The sequence below is a fragment of the Pezoporus flaviventris genome, unplaced genomic scaffold (genome assembly GCF_033815535.1).
Source record: "Pezoporus flaviventris isolate CSIRO_AGI_PZ_B2104156 unplaced genomic scaffold, CSIRO_AGI_Pfla_v1 ptg000036l, whole genome shotgun sequence".
NCBI lineage: Eukaryota > Metazoa > Chordata > Aves > Psittaciformes > Psittacidae > Pezoporus > Pezoporus flaviventris.
The window spans coordinates 7,388,372-7,412,536 of record NW_026892584.1 but is presented as its reverse complement, the minus strand read 5'-3'; the positions used below and the strand labels follow the sequence as shown (position 1 = coordinate 7,412,536).

General features: G+C 38.8%; 1 protein-coding gene across 1 annotated transcript in view; it reads right to left on the bottom strand.

Moving 5' to 3' along the window:
• Positions 1-24,165, bottom strand: part of INSC (INSC spindle orientation adaptor protein) — a 104,822-nt gene that overhangs the window by 39,991 nt on the left and 40,666 nt on the right. The window contains exons 5-7 of the mRNA XM_061464239.1: positions 23,702-23,825; positions 21,177-21,290; positions 10,559-10,684 (exon numbers count right to left, since the gene is read on the bottom strand). Coding sequence (XP_061320223.1) covers positions 10,559-10,684; positions 21,177-21,290; positions 23,702-23,825 — 364 coding nt within the window. The remainder of the gene's footprint in view (positions 1-10,558; positions 10,685-21,176; positions 21,291-23,701; positions 23,826-24,165) is intronic.

Here is a 24,165-nt window from a genome sequence, read left to right as displayed (position 1 = left end):
ATTTCCTCTGTTGCTTTTTTACAATTAACTCTGGGGACAAACTCAGCTTCCATAAGAGCTAGCATTTGGTCCATGTGACAGAGTCAACATATACCAATACTAATAAAAAACCCTGAGATAGCTTTGTGTTTATGGTAATGCCGTTCAGGTGGAACAATTAAACTATTAGTAACTCACTTAAACAAGCAAATCTACTGGTGGAAAGTTTAAGAGTGGCCACAGCTAGAACTGGTCAAAGCTGTTTTCATAAAAAAGTTTTGTGAATGTACTTTTTCCCTGTTTTGTAAGGTGTTTTCTCACTTTGTTGCAGTGATAGGTACTGGAAAGGAAGAAAGAAAAAAGAGGTTTTGAACCATGTATTTTGGCCATAATTTTAGCAACATTTGGTGAAAAGAAACAAAATCCACAAGCAAATGTATATGTATTAAATGAGATTTTGAAAAACACAAATTTATGAGTTTCCCTCTCAGTAACAATCTCCAGAGCTTGTGCATTTTGGGAGCACAGCTGGGACCAGGTTTGCAAAGATTCCTTAGTACCTGCAGCTAGAAAATTTCCCAGATAACACCTGCACTGAACACTGTGTCACAGCAGGCTCTTATAACTTCACTGTCTAAGCACGTGTGAACATTTATAAGTTCTGTGATGCAAGAGGCTTGTTAACTCCATATTGAACCGAAGGAAGGGTAGTAACATGAATGGGAATACAAGAATTATAAAAGTAGTTTTGGAAAAGAGCCAACATCTAAGTTGAGCATAAACTGAGGTTTATATATTTTGCTAGTTTGAACTATTACAAAAACAAACCCAAGGAAGTGGTCAAGATGAGAAGCTAATTCAGAATATAGATTTTCTTGTAAAGAGAAACAATTTTCTGCAGTGCTCTCAGGCCCCGACTTGTCACCCCAAAAGATGACCAATATTCATAACCAGATCAAAGTAAGCCAGTCACTCTGCCTAGAAGCCTCCATCTTGTTATTCTCTGGTACGATTTAGATCAGCTCATTTATGGATGAGTTAAAAAACTACAGCAGATCGATAAGCTATCCGTTTCCAACTGGCATACCCTAAAGAAAAGAAATCTAAATCACCTGGCACCAGGAGAATGATTTTTTATTTTTGGTCATTCAGTATTTCTGTAAGTATAGTTTTATAATAGTGAGGAATTCTGTAGCTTCAGTTAGATGAATGAAGAAAGGATTTTCTCCTTTTGCTTTTCAGTAATGTGACTCTGTGAGAGCTCAGTGTTTCAAAATTAAATGTGTGTAAAAATTTTGAAAGTCAATGTTATGCAAACAAGAATAGATAGACAAGGAGCCACACAGAGCACTAGAAAACTTCAAGTGTCATAGTTAATTCAAGCAAGAAAATAAAAGAGTCAGAAGCTTTAGAAAGGAAAATGCCAGTACTGAATTCTCAGGCTTCAAAGACATTTAAGTCCCTGGTTTTTAACCAAATCTATGTAGGTATGCTTTTCTTCAAAAAAGGAAAACAGTGGGGGCTTAGGCAAGCAGTAAACTCTTTGGACTTTTCTAATGAGTCACAAAAATCATCATCAGCAATACTGAATCATGAAGCCTGCAGTACAATGGGTCATTTGGAGTAGCATATCTAATTTCAGCAGAAATTCTGCAAGGGGGTTGCTGTCTCATGTGTCTGTCTCAATAAGTATTTTCGCTCGTCTCTCCTCACACTTTCCTGTGCTACAGCTATGCTCTTTAATACATACAACATAAGCACATTCTGCATGTGTTTACGTATGGATACAAATGCAGATATGCTGTGCAAGTTTCCTGCTGAGGGAGAAGAAAAGAAGAATTATGAAAGCTACTCAGCTAACAAGTCTTTCTGTAAGGCTCTGTCTTTTCACTGTCTTTTTTATCTCTATCAGGGAATATCAAGAGGAATATTTGAGGTCCAAAATAGCTCTCTCCCTGCACTCTTTTTAAATGCTTCAATTGATTCTCATTAATCTCTGCCTTCAGCTTAGGAGCTGAGTAAGCTTCTTCTTTCATCTTAAAATTAAATTTGCTTGATAGATTATTAGTATTATTATTAGGTAGGGAAAACCCACCTGTCATTTGATGTGTTGGCTTCTGTTCTTTCAGATGTCATTCGTGATCATTTGCTGCCCTGATCATTATCATCGCTTTAAGCAATATTTTAAATCATTACAAAAAAGTCATCATCTGGTGATTTCCAAATTATTTTTCATTTATAAAATTCTCTTAACATTCTGACTCCTGAAACATAAATTTAGAGCTATTTGGAGTGCTTTAAATAGAATACTTAGTCGAACATAAAATCAATAGATAGCATAAAATACCAACATAACCGACTGCAAAAACCTGTGTAAATTATATGGGAGCCAAACAAGTGCAGAGTGGTAACCTGGCACCTGCTCAAATTTTCAAAATTATGTTGGAGGGAATTGCAGCCTACAGACACTACTCCAATTTGATCTTGCACATTGAAGCACACACCTCAGTAACTTGACATAGTTTGAGGACATTCCTTTTCAGCTTTCAAAATCTATTTCAGTGAAACTTACCATTTTAAAACAAGAAAAAAAAAAAAAACAAACCAAAACCTGAGGAGTCTCTCTTCTGCACCTCAGCCAAAATAAAAGAAGTGTATAGAAAGGCAGAGCTGAGGGGATAGAAGAGAAATTGTTCCTCCTACAGTGACTGCGTCATATAGGGGAACCGAAAGCCAAAGTACACCTAATACTATGAGCTCTCTGCATGAACATTGCTCTGAAGCCATGAATGAAAAATACAACAGAGCAGTGATAAGATTTACCCTGAGCACATCACTGATAACATCTGAATGCCTCTGCAATGCCTCCTCCCGAGGTCTTGCTGAAACAAAACACCACACCACCACCCCCCCCCCAAAAAAAAAAAAAACAGAAAAACAATCAGACCACTCCCCCTCAAGAAAAAAAACAAAACTAACAAACCAACCAACAAACCAACCAAAACTCCAAACCCACAGAACAAATAAAACAGGGCTGCTTTGGTTGTTACAAAGATTTTGGACACGGACATATTATCCCAGGTCCATGCTTAGGCAATATGCCACTTTAAGCACAGGACAAAGGGTAGCAAAGCCTAAACCTGTGGGTGACAAGGAAGGATTTACACTGAAGGCAAAAGACTTAAAATGTTCATAGCTGGGTTAGAAGACAGCTTGTGCTTTTGTTAGCAATTTATAGACAGACTTAGTATGTCAACTCATAGTCTGCTTCTTGCACCCCTATTGAAAAGACAAGGTTTACCAGAAAGGTGTCATACCTGTTTAATCTGACTGAAAGTTTTGCTTTTTAACACAGCATATGTTCAGTGATCACCAAATGAATATTTACTCTGTGAAATTTATTATAGGCTGGATCCTGTCCTGAACAGATCAGATGTGCATCCCTTTTGACATTTTTAAGTAAGTGGTTTTCTTGCTTAAGGTTAAGTGCACGTGTATAAGTTTGCAGAGTCTGTGCCAGGGCTGATACCTAAATGAGGATCTCCTGATAAACAGCAGAATCTGTGTCCTCCAAAGGCAGCTATTCACCAGCTCCTTCACTAAGTCTCACATTGTCCTATGTTACCAGTATTATTGAAATGTTTATCTCCCTACACTTGCTGGCTCCTTTCTCTCTCTTCTAAAATCTATAATACAATTAAAATGAAACAAGGTTTGTAAGGAGAGGTAATATCTTTTATTAGAGCAACTGATACATATCCCTTTAGACCATCAGGGCTACAACAACACAACCACTATGATTTAATTAGTCATTTAACAGAACTGGAATAATGGCAGTGACCTCAGCCAGAGCATTTTGTGTATACTTTGATCTGGCAATATCCCATAATCCTGCACTAACATGTCTGTCTTTATTCAATTCCATGTCTCTTGAATAAGTCCATCAAAACAAACCACATTTTTCTCTTTGCATGGTAAAATAGGTACTACCATAAGGCAAACAAATTTTAATCTGCTTTGTAAGTGGCAGAAGGTTTTCAACAGACCAAATGATACTGCAGAGATTATCCATTATTGGTTTGGGGGTTTGGGGTTGTTTGTTGGTTTGGATTTTTTTTTGTTGTTGTTTGGGGTTTTTTATTTGTTTGTTTGGGGGTTTTTGTTTCTTTGTAGGTTTAGGGGTTTTTTCCTGTTATTTTCTTTGAGGGGGGGCTGGGGGCAGAGGAAGGGAGAACCTGAGGGGTGTCAGGTGGGCTTTGTTGTTTGGGGTTTTTAAACATGTTTTCATACTCATTTTTAGTATTTCATTAATATTTCCATGACTTCCAAAGCATTTTGCCCTAGAATTGCAGCCTGTCACAACTGATGCTGGTCAGATTCTGCAACAACCTAAGAAGTCTTGCTACTGGGATTGTGCTGAAAAAAAGCTGCATTTACTAATACATAGCAGTGTAATCAGGAGGTAAAACCTGAAACACCACCTAATGTATATGAAGCCAGCAGCTGAGGAAGGGCAGCTCCTGCACTCTCAGATATGATTTAATGAATCTTGCAGGGGCTTTGACAGAAACGTAATTTGCCAAACCCAGCACATTTTTCACTGCCAATTAATTAAACAGCTTTACTGAGAAGTGTCCAGTAAATTAAAGAGCTGCAAGCCTAGAACTTCACATTATCTAATTGTACCACAAATACAGCTACTGAAACAGATTTGCCTGGTTATCAAAAAGGATATGTGAAAAGCAGCATTCTAAAAGTGTTGCTCCACACATTATTCCCTTGTCTCCTTGTACATCTACATTCTTCTATGACCTACACAATTACTCAATGACAACATTGAGACACAGTTCCCAGTTACAACGACACCAAGTTTCATTGTGTTTTGCACTGCATGTCTAAAGTTGCCTGAATTAGTCTTTAAAAGGTTATCCTCCCCTCTCAAAATCCAGAACAAAAGAAATCTCTTTATCCATTCCTGCTTACCATTCAAAACTTCACAAGTGTGATTTCTAAGCCTGGCTACAAACTGCCATGGAAGATGAGCCAAAACAATGTTCTCTGATGGAAAAAGGTGCATTATGCAAACCGGAGGAGTTGACTCTCCACCCAAAGGGCTATAAAAGGAGCACATCATTTGAACTCTTTCCATGTAAATCATCTCACATGTTCTTATAGCACATAAGCCAATGTTCTGTGCTTTAAGCATGCAGAAAGAAAGTTTCAAGTCTCTTTCCAGCTGTTTGGGAAGCTTCACAATTTTCCTGTCAACAAGCAGTACTTCAAGAAACAAACAAGGACAATCCTCTTCACAAAACAGTGTTGAGAATGTTTGTCAACATGACCCATGAAAAACTTGGAATGAATAACTTTACATGTGACTTGGTTTTGTGGAAGGTAAGGGCCCCCTTAACAACTTATCACTTTCCATGGTAGAAAGTTGTTTCATCATATAACAGGTACTATGAAAATAACCCCCCTCATTATTGTGGAGCATTCACACGCTGTGACAATGAAATCCATGGGCCACCAGCTAACTTTTGTGTCCAGATTTTAGATGTGGTGACTCTCATACCAGGTCATTCAAGCTTTCATAATCAAAGCCTTCTCCATAATTCTCACCTCTGTGTCATACTGCAACTATACAAACTTTAGTGGTTTTAGTAGCTGAGATTTAAGGCAACACATTTAATCTGCAACAAAACTCAGTGAAGCTACATATAAGTTGTAGTTGCAGGTTCTGTAACAAACATTCTACTTAATTCTCACCAAAAGATTGTTTTTCAAATGTATCATTGACAGACTATATCTCTGCCATGCAGAAGTTATTATTGCATATAAGATAATGATTGCTGTTAAAAATCAGACTGTGTTCATCATGAACAATAGATTTAAGGTCACTCATGTTTAAAAAGTCTTTATGAAATTCATAGTTTCCCAACCACAAATATTGTACACTTTTAACCTGCTTCCTCCTTTCTCCAGATGCTTTTCCTGGAGTTAAGTAATTTGGTATAATACTTTTTAAATAAAGGATTCAAAGCAATTTCTAATCTCTACCTAGACAATTTTGCTTAAAGCACAGCGAGGAAAGCTGTGTCATTTGTTAAAAAGAAGGTTTTATTAATGAAAATAACAACTACTGTCATCAGTCTTTCCAGAATATCTTCTCTTTATGCATTGATTCCAGGTGTCTTGCTTTCTGAAGTAGTTTAAACAGTGTATACATTGCACAGCATTAATATTTAGGCAGCTGCTAGAATATTTGTTTGAATCATTATGGTTTTGTGGCAGTTGAGCCCTACTCAAGGTCCCAGCTGACTTGCAGCTTTTTAATGTAATAATGTTACACATGCATGGTGAAAAATGCAGTGCATTGCACTATCTCTTTGCTATTTATGTCTGAACTAATTCTACACTTTTTTTTAATTGCAGCAAGAAGCTTGCCTCAGTGAAAATCACACAACTGAGCTTCAGTGTAGGGCAAAAATTGGAAAGCCATCTAGCACCAGTCAATAAAAAGCATTATATGGACTAACGACTAACCTGTAGCAGAGAAAGTGCCACAGTCTTTAATGTCAGCATATGTATAAGAGACCCTCTGTTCAGAGAGTTCTGCAAAACAAGGACCTAATGCAGACTCCGGGAGGGAAAGGGCTCAAGAACTCCTTTAGGCAAACGATGTGCTAAAGTTGCGCAATTATTTCAAATACAACCCCCCTTTCCAGGCAAGGTTGCTTCATGTTGAAGACAATGTCTGTTAGATTGAGTGTCTTTACAATTAAAGCGGTACTTGAAGTACAATTATTCCAAATGTAATTAGCAGGATGTACATTATCAGACCATCAAGATTTTTTTTTAATTTAATCTTATTTTCACCTTCAGTTTCGTGAAATGCATGTTAACTTCTTCCAGCTCTTCAACAGTCGTTCCTACATGAGAAATGTTGCGGTGATTTAAGTTTTCAAAGTGCACTCATGAAGGTTCAGATATTCTTTGTTAAAGAAACCTCAACAAACAACTATGTTGAGAACCAGTCTCCTGCTACATCATTGTATTTCTGTCCTAAATCTCAGGGCTGAATACAAAACCAGGCCTGCATGTGCAGTACTAGCATTGTTCTTCTGTTTTCCAGTCATGCTAATATTCCCCAAACTCCTTGCAGTTCTGGTTTTAGTGATTTTAGCTATTTTCCTGTATTATCTATTACCTCTATTATATATTATCTCTGCACAAACTCTGAAATGCCTAGACAGAGAATAACCATCCTTTATGATGCAGTGAGCTCAAGTGCCACAAGCCACAGATAATAAAGCTATCTTGGGAACAAGGACGGGCAGCTACAGTAATAATACAAAGGAGGAAAATTCTTGTTGCTTTTCCACAATCTCTCCACTCCTCTGTGAAGTGGGACTGGTCAGGCAGCTGAAACCAAAAAACATTCTCAAACCTGCAGGTGCCACAGTGGATTATGAAGTTAAACTGTACCAAACAACTAGACATCTAAAACAGCTTGAAGCACCAAAATTACCTTGCGGAGCACAGCTTAGGTAGCGCAACATTTATTTACGCACCTGTTTCTTCACTATCTTTCTACTTTAATTGTATAATTTGTTACTGTTGAGATCCTGGAGTTCCGCAGTTCAGTGTACAACAACGTAGCGGTACCTTTTCAAGAGCCAGTAAAGTACTTGCAAGTGAAATAACAACTACTCTAAAACTGTCATTTTAACCAAGAGATTTTGCATTATTGTATACACAGCCAACTATATTCACCTAAAAGAGTAAAAGCTAGTCATTGCAATGACTACTTACTCATTGTAATTATAGCAAAGATCAGCTTGTTGGCGAAAAAGTAATAATGCTATTTTTAAGTGAGCTGGGAAGGGAGTGGTACATGTACATATTTAAAGATGTGTGGCTGGGAAGAACAAGAATTATTTAAAAAAAATTAAGAATCATATTTTTGCTCAAAATAGGCATTTTTTTACATCTTTAGAAATAAGCACTCAATTTTTATTTCCTTCATTAGTAAATGAGAACAGTATCTCCCTGTTGCAATCCAAAAAAATCGCTAAGACAAATGGTTTAAGCCCAGTATAACACCAGCCATGCTAAATTTGCACTAATTATAAAGAAAGTCTAACATTCAACTTTCTTAAAAACCCAAGAAAAACATGTTGAAGTACTCTCTACTCAGATTGCCTCTTAGGAATTACTGGCTTCCTTGCTTGGCTTTCTAAACAACCATCTACATTAACATAGATTTTCTTGTTGCTACTTTTATTGCTACTGAATTAGCAAGATAAAGAGCATTGGATAAATAAACAGTATTCCTGACATCTTTAGTAATTAAGCACTGCAATTGCCGTAGAAGGTATTCCACCCCTTTTAATTCATCTCCCAGACAAATATTCCATTAGAAAGAAGAGCTCTTACTGCTTTCTTTTAAGTGTTCTTTTAAATACTTTAATTGTTATGAAATCTAATTGAAAAATAGGGGGGGGGGGGGGGAGGGTGGTTTTGTTGTGTTTTGTGGTTTGTTTGTTGTGTTTTTTTTTTAATCTTGGATTGCCTAATCTGAATTGTTTGGAGGCCAAGCTTTATTTCTGTCATAAAACATCAAGTTCAAATTGCACTGATGTTTCAACGCACTAGGTGGCATAAAGATATTCACATTAGAGCAGATTAAATGCTTCACCACCACCCAGGATTTAGTTGGATAACAGAAGCTACCCTTTCTGCGAGACAAGAAGTTCTATGGTAATTTCTGTAATTATAGGGATGTTAATACTGTTAACTCTCTTTTTTTTTCTCTGCAAAAGTCCTTCAAATTTTGAAAGGGAAAAATTGTTCTTATGTAAAGATGACAATATATAAATAAATAATTTAAAAAAAAGGTACTTGTGGCATCAAAATACTGGTCATCTGTTCCATGCACTTTCCATAGTTTCCCTATGGTCAGAATATCTTGTTGCTTCTAAACAGATATACAAAAAGAGTGAAAAGAGTACAGAGAATAGTAAAAGTCTCTTGTTTACTATCCTTCCTCAACTCTATAAACTGGCAAACCTGTGATGTCACCAGCTGAAAGACTATTTGGAGATTACTTAGCATGATACTGATCTGTGTTGTTTAACTTCCATTAGCATTTAGAGGGACATTAACCTCCTTGCAGGGAAAATTTGTTTCTTTTGATATATGAAATATCCCATTCTCCCCCACCAGAAACTCAAGCATGTACTGGACCCATGGAACATATGGATCCTCAACAACAAAATTTTAGGCAAAGAGGTTAGCAAAGTAATAACCAAATACTCCCATCAGATCTGTCTGCTCTGTTCAGGTGAGTAGGATTAACATCTCACCCCTCATGTTGCAGACTTAGGTTTTGCAAAGATGTGATTTAAGAATTGAAGGTCCAGCTGAACTGAACTACTGAAAGCAGTGGTAGGAATTTTAGTTAAAAATCCTTTAAACCATACTCCAATCCTGATTGTGACAAAGTTTACTTGTGACCAACGTTAAAGTAAATAATTACATATGAGCTTGATAGTTATCACTTTTTCTATGACTCCTGTTTCGTCAGCTTTGATATGGGCCACATTAAATGCATGTTGATGCTGCCAGGAATTGGACCAGGTGAGCTGTATCAATCTTTTCCACTTCTAACTCTTAATTCCACTATTATAATGGAAATAATGAAAGATACTTTTAGACTGATTCTGGTGTCAGTCTGGACCAGCATTATGTCAAAAATTTAAGTCATCTTCATTTACTGTAAGCTCAGAGACTTGCTTTTTGCTGCAGATGTTGTGTCACGGTTTGCTTGAATTCTGGACAGTAAATTACACAATACTTCAATGTAAAGTGGCAGCAAAATCATTTATCTTAACTTGAAGAGGCCATTATTCAGCTGTAGAAGATGACTGTTTTATGAATACAAAGGATGAGATCATTATTTAGTGACCAGAAGAGTTCCTTTTCCAAAACACAGCAGTATGTGGCAAAAGTGAGAAAGGAATGGGGCCTAAGAAGATGATATAATTTTATCTGGATAATACTTTGATGTTTGCTGTCTCAGTTACAATTAGCTTTTCTGAGACTTGCTGCTAATTAGCAGACTTTTTCTACTGGCTAACTGCTGGAGCCATTTTAGCTCTTTCTGTGCAATTTCAACTCTGGCAAATCACTGCAATTCCACAAGCAGGTGCCTTACTTGAGCATCAGGAAAGGATTTAAAGAGGTATAAAGTTTTCTGTCTTTTAAGGTTTATTTAAAATATTGGAGTTTCTTAAAAAAAAAATCAGAAAAAAGTACTTTGGCATAGTCACTACTAACATGTTTACGTGTTTTATGAACATTATCCCCACTTAGAAAGCTTAATTGTGCAAGAAACTGATTAAGATAATGCTGTTACTGCAGCTAATTCTGTAAAGACTGAAGACGGTTCAGCACAGAAAAACTGAGCATAGTATGGAACACATTATCAAACACCACCAACTATCAATTCCTAGAACTGATTAAAGACAGCTCTTCTCTATTTTACAATGCAGTCAGCAAAGAATTCCAAAGTGCCTACCTTTTCCAACTGGTGCATCCCTTCCTCTACACAGCAAACAGATGCCAGTGTTCTCAGTGTCTGGGGATAAAGGCACCTGAAACAATCCTGGCGACAAATCTTAAAAAGAGCAACTACACCTCCTTCCTGCAGAGGAAAAACAAAAAAGTCAGGAAAGCAGCACTGAATATTTCTCTAGTATCAAAACAAGATGGGGACGGGGAGCAGATTCCTTTAGTAATTTATCCAAATTAGCTATCATTACAGCACCAACAAAGAGGATGTTAAGCTCACACAGAGAACTCAAGTTGATTAATGCTTATACACTAAGCAATGAAAAAGTAATATAGCCTCAGTGGGAGGTGTGCTTAAGTGATTGACTTTTACCAATCACAAGCACAATTAATGTAAACATGACATTCATGCAAAAATTACAAAGAACTATCAATAAGCAGCAATAAAAATGACACGTGATAGTACAACCATATGCTATTAGTTTAAAACAGATTTTTGTTAGCATATATTTCACATTCCTCTACATTTCTGAACTGCATACAATGTTTACTTAATGATAAAATATGAAAGAGAAGCTCATATGGTTGGAGAGCTACTGAAAATAAGGTCAATATAGGTGTTCCTATACAGTACTATGCAGTTACAATCTAGATCTTCACACTGTAACACATAAAATTTGGACTCCTAAACTTTTTTCTGTAACTACAACCATCATGACAAAGACTTGAGTATATATACATCCATAAAGTAGCTGTCCTTAATCATTTCCAACATGGGTTGTAAACATATATGTTAGCAAAGTTCACAATAAATAGATATCATTAAATACAGACAATATAAGCACTTCATGTGTTATTTGATTGGGCTTTTTATTGTTGTTCATTTCAGAATGTTATGCCATCAGGTAGACTACAGATGCCTTATATTATGTAAGATCAGACATATAATGAAGAGGAAAGAATTTAAAAAAAATAATGATAGATGAAAGATCTCAGACTAAAATATTAGGATGAGAGTAGTAAATTAAAAAGCTGAAATAATGGACCAAGTGTAATATATACCCTTCTTTTTAAGTCTGTTTCATTAGCCTCTATAAAAGTATTTTTCAGATTCACAGAAATAATCTTTTTCTCCTCAATCATTTGTGATATTTTAAAACTCAACAGGACATACCAATATAAAACCTCTGGACTCCAATTTAGATTCCATTCACTTTTCAGAATTCTACTACATTTTTTTTGTGCAACAAAGCAGTAAAGAATAATAGAGCAAGCACAGTAATCTGTTCAGCTTAACAAAAAGTTATGCCAATTTATATGAAAATTAGAATTAGACAAAATTAATACCTCTCTATATATTTTAAGATAGAAATTTTATATTATGTCTTTGCACATGTACATGCAATTTCTATGACGTCAGTGAAAGCAGTAGGCTTACTGAGGTTTGCTCAGAGTAGAATTTATTTCTGGAACTTTAAGAAGTGCACATGTATCTCTATACTGCTATATATAGCCTACCACAGAAAGGCATTTCACAGACTTTAAAATCAAAGAGATAGTACACTAGCAAAAAAAAAAAAATTGTTGTTTTTTTCTTCCACAAAAGAATATTGATGTTTCACCCAAGCAGTAATTATCTATGAAAAATACAGAAAATCAGCTATTACAGTGTTGTCCCCAAATCTAAAATAACTGGAGATTTTATTTATTTATTCTCAGTTTGAAAGTCCCCACAGATCAATGGAATCAGAGATTACCCAATACTCTGCTTTGGTAGTAATAAACAGAAGTTAATGCACAACACTAGTAATGCTCAAGTGATGTTGGCACATTTGCATTTGCTTAAAGCTTTCCGTATGACAAATGATGGTCTGTTTTTGCCTCTGATGGACAGGAAGTGATTTATTACTGCATTTGTCAGTAGTAGATCTAAACTGTTTATTTTGTGCCCTGTGTGCCATTACAAAGCTGTAAAATACTGATCATGAGCAATGAACCTAGAGAGCTAAGTATGGAATATGGAGAAAATGCCAATTGATTCTCTGGCTTGTCAAAAAAACTCCCCTCACTGGGATCTCTGCATTCCTCAGGATTTATTCACCTTTTTCAAGATTTGTCCCCTGTGTTTTCTGCAATGATGACAAAACTATTCCTTCTGACAGGGCTACATGAATCAGTCAAATGGGTTAACAGTACCAATCAGACAAAGAAACATTAAGAACACCAAGCTTTGCCTGCTTTGGAGATTAACTTGATCCTTTCCAAAAGCTATCAAGGTGTCTAAGCATGCTTTTATTTATCCTTTACAGAATATTTGGCATTTCCAAGTTTTGACCAAATGACAGATTTACATCTCTTGCTGTAATTCAAGTTTCATCTGGGACAGACTTCACATACTCTGTGAAGCGGTATCTGAAAGAGAGGCGGGAGAAAAGGCATCCAACTCCAAACCATAATATTTTTCAGTTTTAATCTGAAATGATTCAAAGTACAATAAATTCTTATCAAGCCTTTCCTCATGATGGAGGACAATATTTATAATAAGCTTGAAAGATGATCTCCAATGAAATCTTCATAGTAACTATTTTCTAGAAAAGGAAGTGACATAAAAGAATGCTAAAATATATTAAAAGCTTCTCATAGGAAGTGATCTCCTACACATCCATATGCAACTCAAATAGTCAAACATTCTCCAAAGAATCATAGAATCATAGAATCATTAGGGTTGGAAAGGACCTTAAGATCATCTAGTTCCAACCCCCCTGCCGTGGACAGGGACACCTTATGCTAAACCATGTCACCCAAGGCCTTGTCCAACCTGGTCTTAAACACTGCCAGGGATGGAGCATTCGCAACCTCCCTGGGCAACCCATTCCAGTGCCTCACCACCCTTACAGGAAAGAATTTCCTTCTTATATCCAACCTAAACTTCCCCTGTGTAAGTTTTAACCCATTACCCTTTGTCCTATCACTACAGTCTCTAATGAACATCTCTCCAGCATCCCTATAGGTCCCCTTCAGATACTGGAAGGGTGTCATAAGCAGGCAAGATTATTATCATTATCTTCATTTTTGCCTCTTTTGGGAGGCTGTTATTGTAGCATCCTGTTCAATATTAGACTCTAATTGTCATCTGTGAAATGGATTTCTTTACAAAGACTTTTTTTCTTTATCACTCTATGTCCCAGTGTTTACTTATTGTAACTCTGGAAATGATTTTTACTGTCTCTTCCGGTTGTTACAAAGAGAAATCAATTTAGAACTAGTCTACATCAAGTCATGCTAATTTTCAACAACTGTTCAAATCTACTAAAAAAAATACGATTTCTGGTTTTTAGTATCTTATGCTCTCAGAAAATGAAGGTAGGGTTTTAACAGCCAAGACTAATTTATAATTATATTATAATATGAAAGATCCTAGGATCAAAACCTAATAGATATAATGTAATAAAAAATACTTTTGTGAATAAATACCTGCAATCTACCTGGGAAAATGATACAGCAACTTAGTCACATTGTGTAATGCTTAAGTGTGTGTTGTAAGCCTTAACAAGGAAGTATATTAGCAGTATTTGATACCAAGGGTAGGAAACTGAACTGCAAACAGAAGCCTAAAACTTTTCCCTAGTAGTTGCAACAAATGCTCTATCACAGTATCACAGTACCACGGTGTGTCTTTTCTCATTAAGGTCTCCAGCAGCACACCAATGCCATACACTCACCAAATAAATATGCCTGTAAAGGACAGAGGGCCATAGCACTATGAAAGCAAGGGCAAATACGAAAAAAGGTGAGGACCTGTACATACTTTTCCATGATGTGAAGAGATAGCAATCCTGCACCACAAAACTGTGTTGCTCAGAGCCTTAGGGGAAGCAGGTTATTATTGAAACAAGAAAAAGCTAGAGGTGCAAACACTAATATTTAATTTTTTCTTTTTAATTTTATGGCAGTGAACATAATAAAAGGAATTGCAGAGCCACTGGAAACTTGTCAATTGCTTTGGCTGACTGTGAAGAAGTGGAAGAAATTTTTTTAAAGTGTTGTTCTTAATAATATTACCCAAACTTGTCAGCTCTTAAATAAACCCCAAACTTCTACCCCAGGAGTAAATATATTTTGGAATTAGCTTTTAATAAGGGGAAGTATGGTTTCTAGTGTACTTACCTTTCCACTATAGTTCACTGCCATTCTAAGCATGCTGAAAGCTGGCAGAAAATACATTGTTGGTGCAGTATGAGTGAGGGGCATCAAACCCAAGTTAGTATTCAGTTAGCCAAAACAATACAGATCAGTCATGTACAAGTGTTTATCTTCTTGTTTACAAGGCAGCATTATCATGACCATAGTTTTGATGGTTTTAGATGTTTGTCAGTGTGTGTTTTCTTTAATGATTAGTGGGGGGGTTGTTTTTTTTAAGCTGCGTGCAAATCACAGTATCACAGTATGCTAGAGATTGGAAGGGACCTCAAAAGATCATCTAGTCCAATCCCCCTGCCGGAGCAGGAACACCTAGATAATGTTACACAGGAATGTGTCCAGGCGAGTTTTGAATGTCTCCAGGGAAGGAGACTCCACAACCTCCCTGGGCAGCCTGTTCCAGTGTTCCGTCACCCTCATTGAGAAGAAGTTTCTTCTCAAGTTTAAGTGGAACCTCTTGTGTTCCAGTTTGTACCCATTACCCCTTGTCCTATCATTGTTTGCCACTGAGTAGAGCCTGGCTCCATCCTCGTGACACTCCCCCTTTATATATTTATAGACACTAATAAGGTCACCCCTCAGTCTCCTCTCCTCCAAACTATAGAGACCCAGCTCCCTCAGTCTTTCCTCATAAGGGAGATGCTCCACTCCCTTAATCATCTTCGTTGCCCTGGGCTGGACCGTCTCCAGCAGGTCCCTGTCCTTCTTGAACTGAGGGGCCCAGAACTGGACACAATATTCCAGATGCGGTCTCACCAGGGCAGAGTAGAGGGGAAGGAGGACCTCTCTCGACCTACTAACCACCCCCCTTCTAATACACCCCAGGATGCCATTGGCCTTCTTGGCCACAAGGGCACAGTGTTGGCTCATGGTCATCCTGTCATCCACTAGGACCCCCAGTTCCCTCTCCCCTACACTGCTCTCTAACAGGTCGGTCCCCAACCTATACTGGAACCTGGGGTTGTTCCTGCCCAGATGCAGGACTCTACACTTTCCCTTGTTATATTTCATCAAGTTTTCCCTGCCCAACTCTCCAGCCTGTCCAGGTCTTGCTGGATGGCAGCACAGCCTTCTGGCGTGACAGCCACTCCTCCCAGCTTAGTGTCATCAGCAAACTTGCTGATAGTACACTCAATTCCCTCATCTAAATCGTTGATGAATATATTAAATAATACTGGTCCCAGTACTGACCCTTGAGGCACTCCACTAGTTACAGGCCTCCAACTAGACTCCGCCCCATAGACTACAACTCTCTGGCTTCTCTCCTTCAGCCAGTTCACAGTCCACCTCACTACCTGATCATCCAGACCACACTTCCTCAATTTAGCTGTGAGGATGCTGTGGGAGACTGTGTCAAATGCTTGCTGAAGTCAAGGCAGACCACATCCACCGCTCTGCCATCATCCATCCACCATGTTATTTCCTCATGAAAGGTTAAGAGATTGGTCAAGCATGATTCCCCCTTGATGAAGCCATGTTGACTGCCCCTCATAACCCTCTTATCCTTCATATGCCTTAAGATGGCACCAAGGATAAGGTGTTCCATCACTTTCCCAGGGATGGAGGTGAGGCTGACCAGTCTATAGTTACCCAGGTCCTCCTTCTTGCCCTTTTTGAAGACTGGAGTGACATTTGCTTTCCTCCAGTCCTCAGGCACCTCTCCCGTTTCCCAAGACTTGGTAAAGATGATAGAGAGTGGTCTAGCAATGACTTCTGCCAGTTCCCTCAGCACCCGCGGGTGCATCCCATCTGGACCCATGGATTTATGGATGTCCAGATTGCTCAACTGGTCTCTAACCCATTCCTCATCGACTAAGGCAAACCGCCCTGTTGACCTGACTTCATCTAAGGTCTCAGGGGTACAGGACTCTTCAGGACTGCCTGCAGCAGAGTAGACAGAGACAAAGAAGGCATTCAGTAACTCTGCCATCTCTGTATCTTCTGTCACCAGGGCACCCATCCCGTTCCTCAATGGGCCTACATTGCCTCTGGTGTTAGTTTTATCTGCCATGTATTTGAAAAAGCTCTTTTTTGCTGTCCTTGACCCTTCTCGACAGGTTTAATTCTAAGGAGACCTTAGTCATCCTAGCTGCCTTCCTACATCCTCTAGCAGTAGCCTTATATTCCTCCCAAGTGGCCAGCCCCTCCTTCCATGACCTGTAAACTCTCCTCTTCCACTTGAGCATACCCAGCAATTCCCTATTTAGCCACGCAGGTCTCCTGGACCTCTTCCTTGACTTCCTATGTGTCGGGATGCTCTGATCTTGAGCTCGGAAAAAGCAATCCTTGAATGTCAACCAACTATCTTGGGCCCCTTTACCTTCAAATAGCCTTGCCCATGGGATTTCCCCTAGCAATTGCTTGAAAAGGGCAAAGTTTGCCCTGCTAAAGTCCAGGGTTGCAATTCTACTTGGTATTCTACTGGTCCTACCACACAAGATCCTGAACTCCACCATCTCGTAGTCGCTGCAACCAAGGCAGCCCTCAACCCTTACTGCTTCGACCAGACCCTCCTTGTTAGTGAGGATGAGATCCAGCAGCGCTCCTCTCCTGGTTGGCTCATCCACCATTTGCAGGAGGAAGTTATCATCCATACACTGGAGGAACCTCCTGGACTGTGGCTGGGTTGCTGAGTGGTCCTTCCAGCAAACATCAGGGAAGTTAAAATCCCCCACGACGACCACGGCCTGTGACTGTGAGGCCGCTCTCAGCTGCCTGTAGAAGGCCTCATCAACTTCCTCACCCTGATCTGGGGGTCTGTAACAGACACCAACAACAGTATCCCCCCTGCCAGCCTGCCCCTTAATTCTCACCCACAGACTCTCAACTCGCTCGTCATCTGTCCCTGGACAGAACTCGGTGCACTGTAGTTGCTCCCGCACATAAAGAGCAACCCTACCACCCCGCCTGGCTGGACTGTCTTTCCTGAAAAGGACATAGCCCTCCATGACTATATTCCAGTCATGTGAGCTGTCCCACCACGTCTCTGTAATTGCCACCAGATCATAGTCTCCTGACTTAACACAGGTTTCCAACTCCTCCTGCTTATTTCCCATGCTGCGCGCATTGGTGTACAGACATTCCAGGGAGCGAGCTGAGCACACCGATTTCACCCTAGGATTATAGGAGGCCTCCCAGTCTTCATCAATTCTGGAGCGCTGCCCCACTGGGGCAAGCCCAGCTACAACGCCATCCCCCTTCGAATCTAGTTTAAAGCTCTCCAAATGAGCCCTGCTAATTCGTGCCCCAGCATCCTTTTGCCTCTGTGAGATAAACCTTTCCCACTTGTCATTGTCCAGACTGGTGCCCTATAAAACCAGCTGTTATCAAAGAATCCAAAGCCCTGCCTGTAGCACCAGTCTCGAAGCCAATTGTTTATGGACTGAATCTTCCCATTCCATCCCACATCATCAGTGGAAGATGGAAGGAGTGAGGAGAAGATCACTTGAGCCCCAGACTCTTTCACCATCCACCCCAAGGCCCTGTCGTCTTTCTTCATCCCCCTCAGACTGCGGGAAGCAGCTTCCTCCCCACCTGTCTGGAAGACCAGCAGTGGGTAGCAGTCTGTCGGATGCACCAGGTTTGGGAGCGCCCTGGGGATATCCCTGATCCAGGCTCCAGGCAGACTACACGCTTCCCTATGATGAGTGTCAACTCTGCATAATTGGGCCCTCTGTTCCTCTCAGAAGGGAATGGCCTACTACAATGACCCTTCTTTCTTTCTTATCAGAGGCAGTCTTGAGGTGCAAAGTCGACCGCCTTTTCCTATGTGGCCTTGTAGGCTGGCCTTGCCCCACATTCTCACCTACCTCTCCTTCAAGATCCAGGGCCTCAAACCTATTACGGGGGGACACCTGGGGAAGCAGGGCAGGAAGGGAGGAGGGTTTCCCACGACGCCGAACTGGAACTCGCTTCCAAGCCTCATCGTCTTTTTGGTCCCCTACCTCTGCGCAACAGCTACAGGGCAGGGGCTGTCTCGGGCCATCCCCCTCTGTGTGAGAAGGCAGGTGGTCCTTCCCCCTTTGGGGGGTATCTCCCTGGAACTGTTCCAACTGGCATGGCAGGGAGTTACTCCACTTGGTTCTTTTGTCATATTCTCTTTTTGCTTTTAAAATTATCTAAACTGGTGGAGTTTTCATTATGCTGCCACCAATGTAGTTGCTTGCAGACAAACACCACGTATTTGGGTTCAAAACTCACAGCTCCACATTGGTTATTCTACTAGTTCAGAATTCACCCTTTTTATTAGTATTATTATTAGGCTTTCTCCCTTCATTTCTTATTTACCATTGCTACTATTCTTTTGTGTTAGAGAACTTAGTCTTCATAGTTCTGACAGCTCATTAGAACAACTAGCTGGCTGCCAGGGTGAGTCAGCAACATGACTTTCACAGAAGAAAAAAAAGGAGAAAAGAGAATGCCTCCAGGTGGAATAAAATTATAGATTACTCTTCAGCGTAAGGGAAGCCTTATAAGCCTTTTTAAATTTTGTTAAGATACTAGCAGGCAATGAGAAGGGAGGAGAGAGAATACTGAACCCCTTACCAAAATGTAAAGTGAGAAACCAGTTCCTATGATATTGTAGCTTTACAGTATTATCATGGTTCTTTTTTTGCATGTCTGAGATTTCTATAGTTTAGAGCTGTAATTTATAACATGGGACAGGAAAAAAGCTAACAACAGTGATCTACAAGATCATGCATTGTCAAAGACATCACTGTAAGACCCTCAAGGTTATGTGAAGAGATTTGTTGTGTTTTGCATTTACTGTAAATTAATATTCTGCTTCTCTGTCTAGATTTTACCAAAGATAAAATATCAACTCTGACAGGAACTCTGTACCTGTCGGAAGTTTTGTGATCTTTGCAAAATTTGAACCTATTCTCACGCCCTTAATGAGTGGGGCAGTTCCAGACTTCTCCCCTTCCATTACCCTGTACTTTCACTGTCATAGGTGATTACCCTACTGACTGAATTCAAAATTCTGGTCTGTTAAAATTCCCCAGCCACCTTGGTCACTGACGCAGATAACTGGGGCAATACAGAGGATGAAAGATGATGATGAGTTGGGACAAATGTATTTCACTGAGGAAACAGAGGACAGGTGATGCAATCACCACTGTAATTTGGCAGCCAAACACCACTTAATGTTCTTTGCCTAAGGGGATGCATTTCACCACTTGTAAATCTGCCACACATCCAGGTTTTAGCAGTAAATTAATTTAGTGGTTTATGGAAGATCAGACCTCACTTCTGCTAAATGAAACTGTTACAGAAGTCACACAATGATAAAAAGCACAAGACCAATTTTCCTCAATTTGCTAGTTCTGCACTTCCTCAATACTCAACATTTTAACTGTTTTCTAATACCACTGAGTGGAGCTCAAATACCAACTTAGAAAAAATTAAGCCTCTCATGTTGTCACTAGGATCCACTACACATTTTTGAATCTACCTCATTCACAGCCTTCAAAACAGAGTGATACTGTTTACAGTGCAAATATTCATCTAGAGGCAGATCAGAAGTAAACTGAATTAATGCATCTGGGCAGGAACAACCCCAGGTTCCAGTATAGGTTGGGGACCGACCTGTTAGAGAGCAGTGTAGGGGAGAGGGACCTGGGGGTCCTAGTGGACGACAGGATGACCATGAGCCAACACTGTGCCCTTGTGGCTAAGAAGGCCAATGGCATCCTGGGGTGTATTAGAAGGGGGGTGGTTAGTAGGTGGAGAGAGGTCCACCTTCCCCTCTACTCTGCCCTGGTGAGACCGCATCTGGAACATTGTGTCCAGTTCTGGGCCCCTCAGTTCAAGAAGGACAGGGACCTGCTGGAGGTCTCTCTGTAAAAGAAAACTAATGGATACAAAGTAATTCTAAAAGTACGTTTTTAATAATATCTCTAGCCTCTGTGCACACAGCTGAAGAGGACTTGCACTTTCTCTGTGTAGTCAGCCATATACATGGCCAATTGTAAAGTTTCTCTCCACTTATGTGGCTGGAATTTAAAAAATACTGTCAGGAAGATAAAAAAAATGCCCAAAGATGCTGAAAGGTGTGGTAACACTTCGGGTGGCACAGAGATAACCACAGTTAACTCAATGTCCAGAAGTATGTTGAAGTATACCATCCTTCTGCAGTTGCTTACACAGGCATTGAGCTTCATTAAAATTTAGAGAGTTGCAGCCCTTTTATTTCTTTTAATCTAATAGGATAATTATGGTAATAAATGCTGTAGCAGCAAAGGAGGAAAAAATAAAAAAGTTTCTCAGAGTAAATTTTGTTCTTTTACCTGGATTATTTGTTCCTGAAATACAGAATTTCATCTTGTACTGTAAATTACAAAATGCATAACCACTACTATGTTAAGTAGAATAACTCACTTGTATTACTAGTTTACTTTTGATTAGTCCATATATCCCCTTACCTTAGCTATGATGCGGCACAGATGAGCACCTTCTTGGGTAAGGCTGAATAAACTGCTAATCGCCGATGCAGTGATGTACATACTATCTGACAATTCTATTTGTCTCAGCAGGTTCTGTGTGACAGAAGATTAAATAAACATGATTTACTTTTAGTGAAAACCGTTAGTGTCACATTTAAAGGTAAGATGTAGCAGAAAGTCTAGTTCATTTAGAACATATCATCTTGCTTCTCACCCAGAAAAAGGAAAAAAAAAACAAACCCTATGGTTAGGAGTCAGACTGATAACACTGTAATGCATTTTAGCATTGCATTTGAATAGATATAACCAAGAATAGTGATATTTAAAAATAAATATGAAAAGAGAAAGAAAATGGGGGGGGGGGGGGGGAGAGAGAATATTTAATAAAGAACTCTTCAGCTACTTAAGTAAGTTATTATTGGATATGTCCTAGGATTGAACTAAAATTTTCAGAAGGCAATGGATTCTCTTAGTGTAGAAGTGTATCACAAAGTGATACAAGAATTCCACCTTATTTATAAGGAATATTGTTATATCCTTTCTAACACTACTTTCTAAGGCTCTGGGTTCATCACTATTCTGTGATGAAAATGTCATTGACAAATACAGAGAAATCTCAGAGGAATATAGTTTATTTTTCCAATGTATGAAATAAGTTAAATATTTTTATATTTGTAAATAGTTATCTTGCTTTTGTATGTGTGCCATTGCAACTTCACAGAAAAGCACAGCTGTCAAGAATATGAAGCTTATTTGACTTTTCTATTTCTGAGAGTACATACAATCATTAGAGGAAGCATTTATAATATAAGAAAGAAGGTAAACATTTTACGTTTAAACCAATTTTGAAAGAAGTGCAAGGAGGTGTCCCATATGTTACACTGTTACTTATACAAAATTCGATTAACTTTCCCTTTGGAGGTGGTATTCTTCCAACTTTAGAATTAGAAAAATGTTCCATAAAAGTCATAATTTATCAATTCACATGTTGATATGCACCTTTCTTGAATAGAATCCTGACGCACCAATTAATTAAAAAAAGCTCTTGAGTACAAAATTTAAGCTGAGAGTTCTGGCCTCTCGTGCGGGCACCTAGTCTGTTACACAGCAGCAAACTACCCGCAGATGCATGCTTCTTAGCATGTGGGCATGTAGTTTGACTGAATGGCTCAGAAAACTGTTCTTCAAAATGTTTTCATTAATGATCTCTAATTTAAGTCTTCTGCCACACAAATACACATGAGATGATGCAGAGTAATTTCAGGTGTATCAGTAGGTGCCAAAGTGCCCAAAGACAGAAACGTTAGCAATGAAGAACTGCTTTTCAGACTAAGCATCAAAACAACCACAACCTACTCACTGATATGGAATACGCAAAATTATATACACACTTCAACTCATATGTAGCATTTCATGTAGTTCTCATAAATCCTAACCAAAAGCATTAATAAGTAGCTTGTTAGTTTGACTGTAATTCTGCAAGTGCATGCTGGAGGTTCTCACCTTTTAGTAATAACCTTTTAAAACTACAAGGACTGTTTTAAAGAACCACAACTTTTTGCTATCTTAATGCATCAAGGTATGTTAGAAATTAAGCAGTACCATGCATTAATTTTAGTTTGTCATCACAGTGAATATTATTTAACTATTTCCTCTTCACTAAGGCTCCTATTTCCTCTTTTTCTACAGAGACAACATAAAATTTCAGCATAGCAGCAGCTCTAAAATATGGAGAAATTGAGCATAGTTACTTTTGGGGGTTTATTTGAGCAAGATTACATGTTGCAAAGGGATTTCTAATGAGATCTCAAGAAAGAAACCAGTGTAAGACTGTAGATTGGTCAAACTTGCAAGTTGCTACTATTTCAAGAATGGTCAAATGGACAGCATTTCATGCATTTGTAGGTTAATTACTCAGCATACTTACGTACTTAAATCACCACCAGAAACTATACATCATGAGTGCAACGATACAGCACTGTTTTCCAGAAGGTTACACACAAAACCTGTACACAACACTTAGGCTCTAGGAAGTAGTGATATAAGGCATGCACTAGTTAAAACATGTGCTGTGAAAGTATACTTGCTATGTGTACATCTACTAAGAAGTTAGGCTTTTAATGAGAATCAGTAAGAGCAGGAGAGATTTTTTTCAAGGTTTCTATAAAAAAGTGGTGTCTCTATGGAAAGAAGAGAAATTGTGTCCAAAGGTCTTATTAACAAGACATTGTCCAGCAATTAGACGCTTTGCACTGAAGGCGACACATCAGGAAAAGTAAGTAACAATAAACCACATGATCACTTTGTTTGGGATTTGAGGTTATTGGAGAATCTGAGAATACAAACACCTAAACCTCTTTGCAAGCTATTTGTATTACTGTTAAGTTTGCTGAAAATTGAGAGCTATAATTCTGATCCTGGTCTTAATGGATGCTTTCCTCTCAAGATGTGACACTTTTTAAATACTTTTTTAATTTTTTTTTTTTTTTTGACTAAAAGCTAACCTGTGCCTCATGTGTTAACAACAGCTCTATCAACTGGCCAAAATGCTGAACAACAGTAGTGAGCATTTCATTAATACAAGACTTGATGGACTTCAGTATCTGTTCATCTTCAGTTTGTATGCACCTGAAAAGAAAGAGAAAGGAAATGGATGAAAGCAAAAAAATGCAACAGACAATTATTGTTTTATCAAGCTGAGCTCTGTGTTAATAATCAGGATATAATGAGAATTCAACTGTTCATGAGGACACTGTCTTTGTGACATTATACCAGACTTCAATCAAAGCTTTTTCTATAAATAGCAAATATACCAAAGACAACAGTGGATATGAATTAATAATTTTGGGATCACAATTTATTTCACAGACTGCAGGCCAAATTTTGCCACAGATGTTGTGCATTTATACTGGTATAATTCTGCTATTTTCCATCTATGCTAATAGTTACAGCCACTCTATGTTACCCG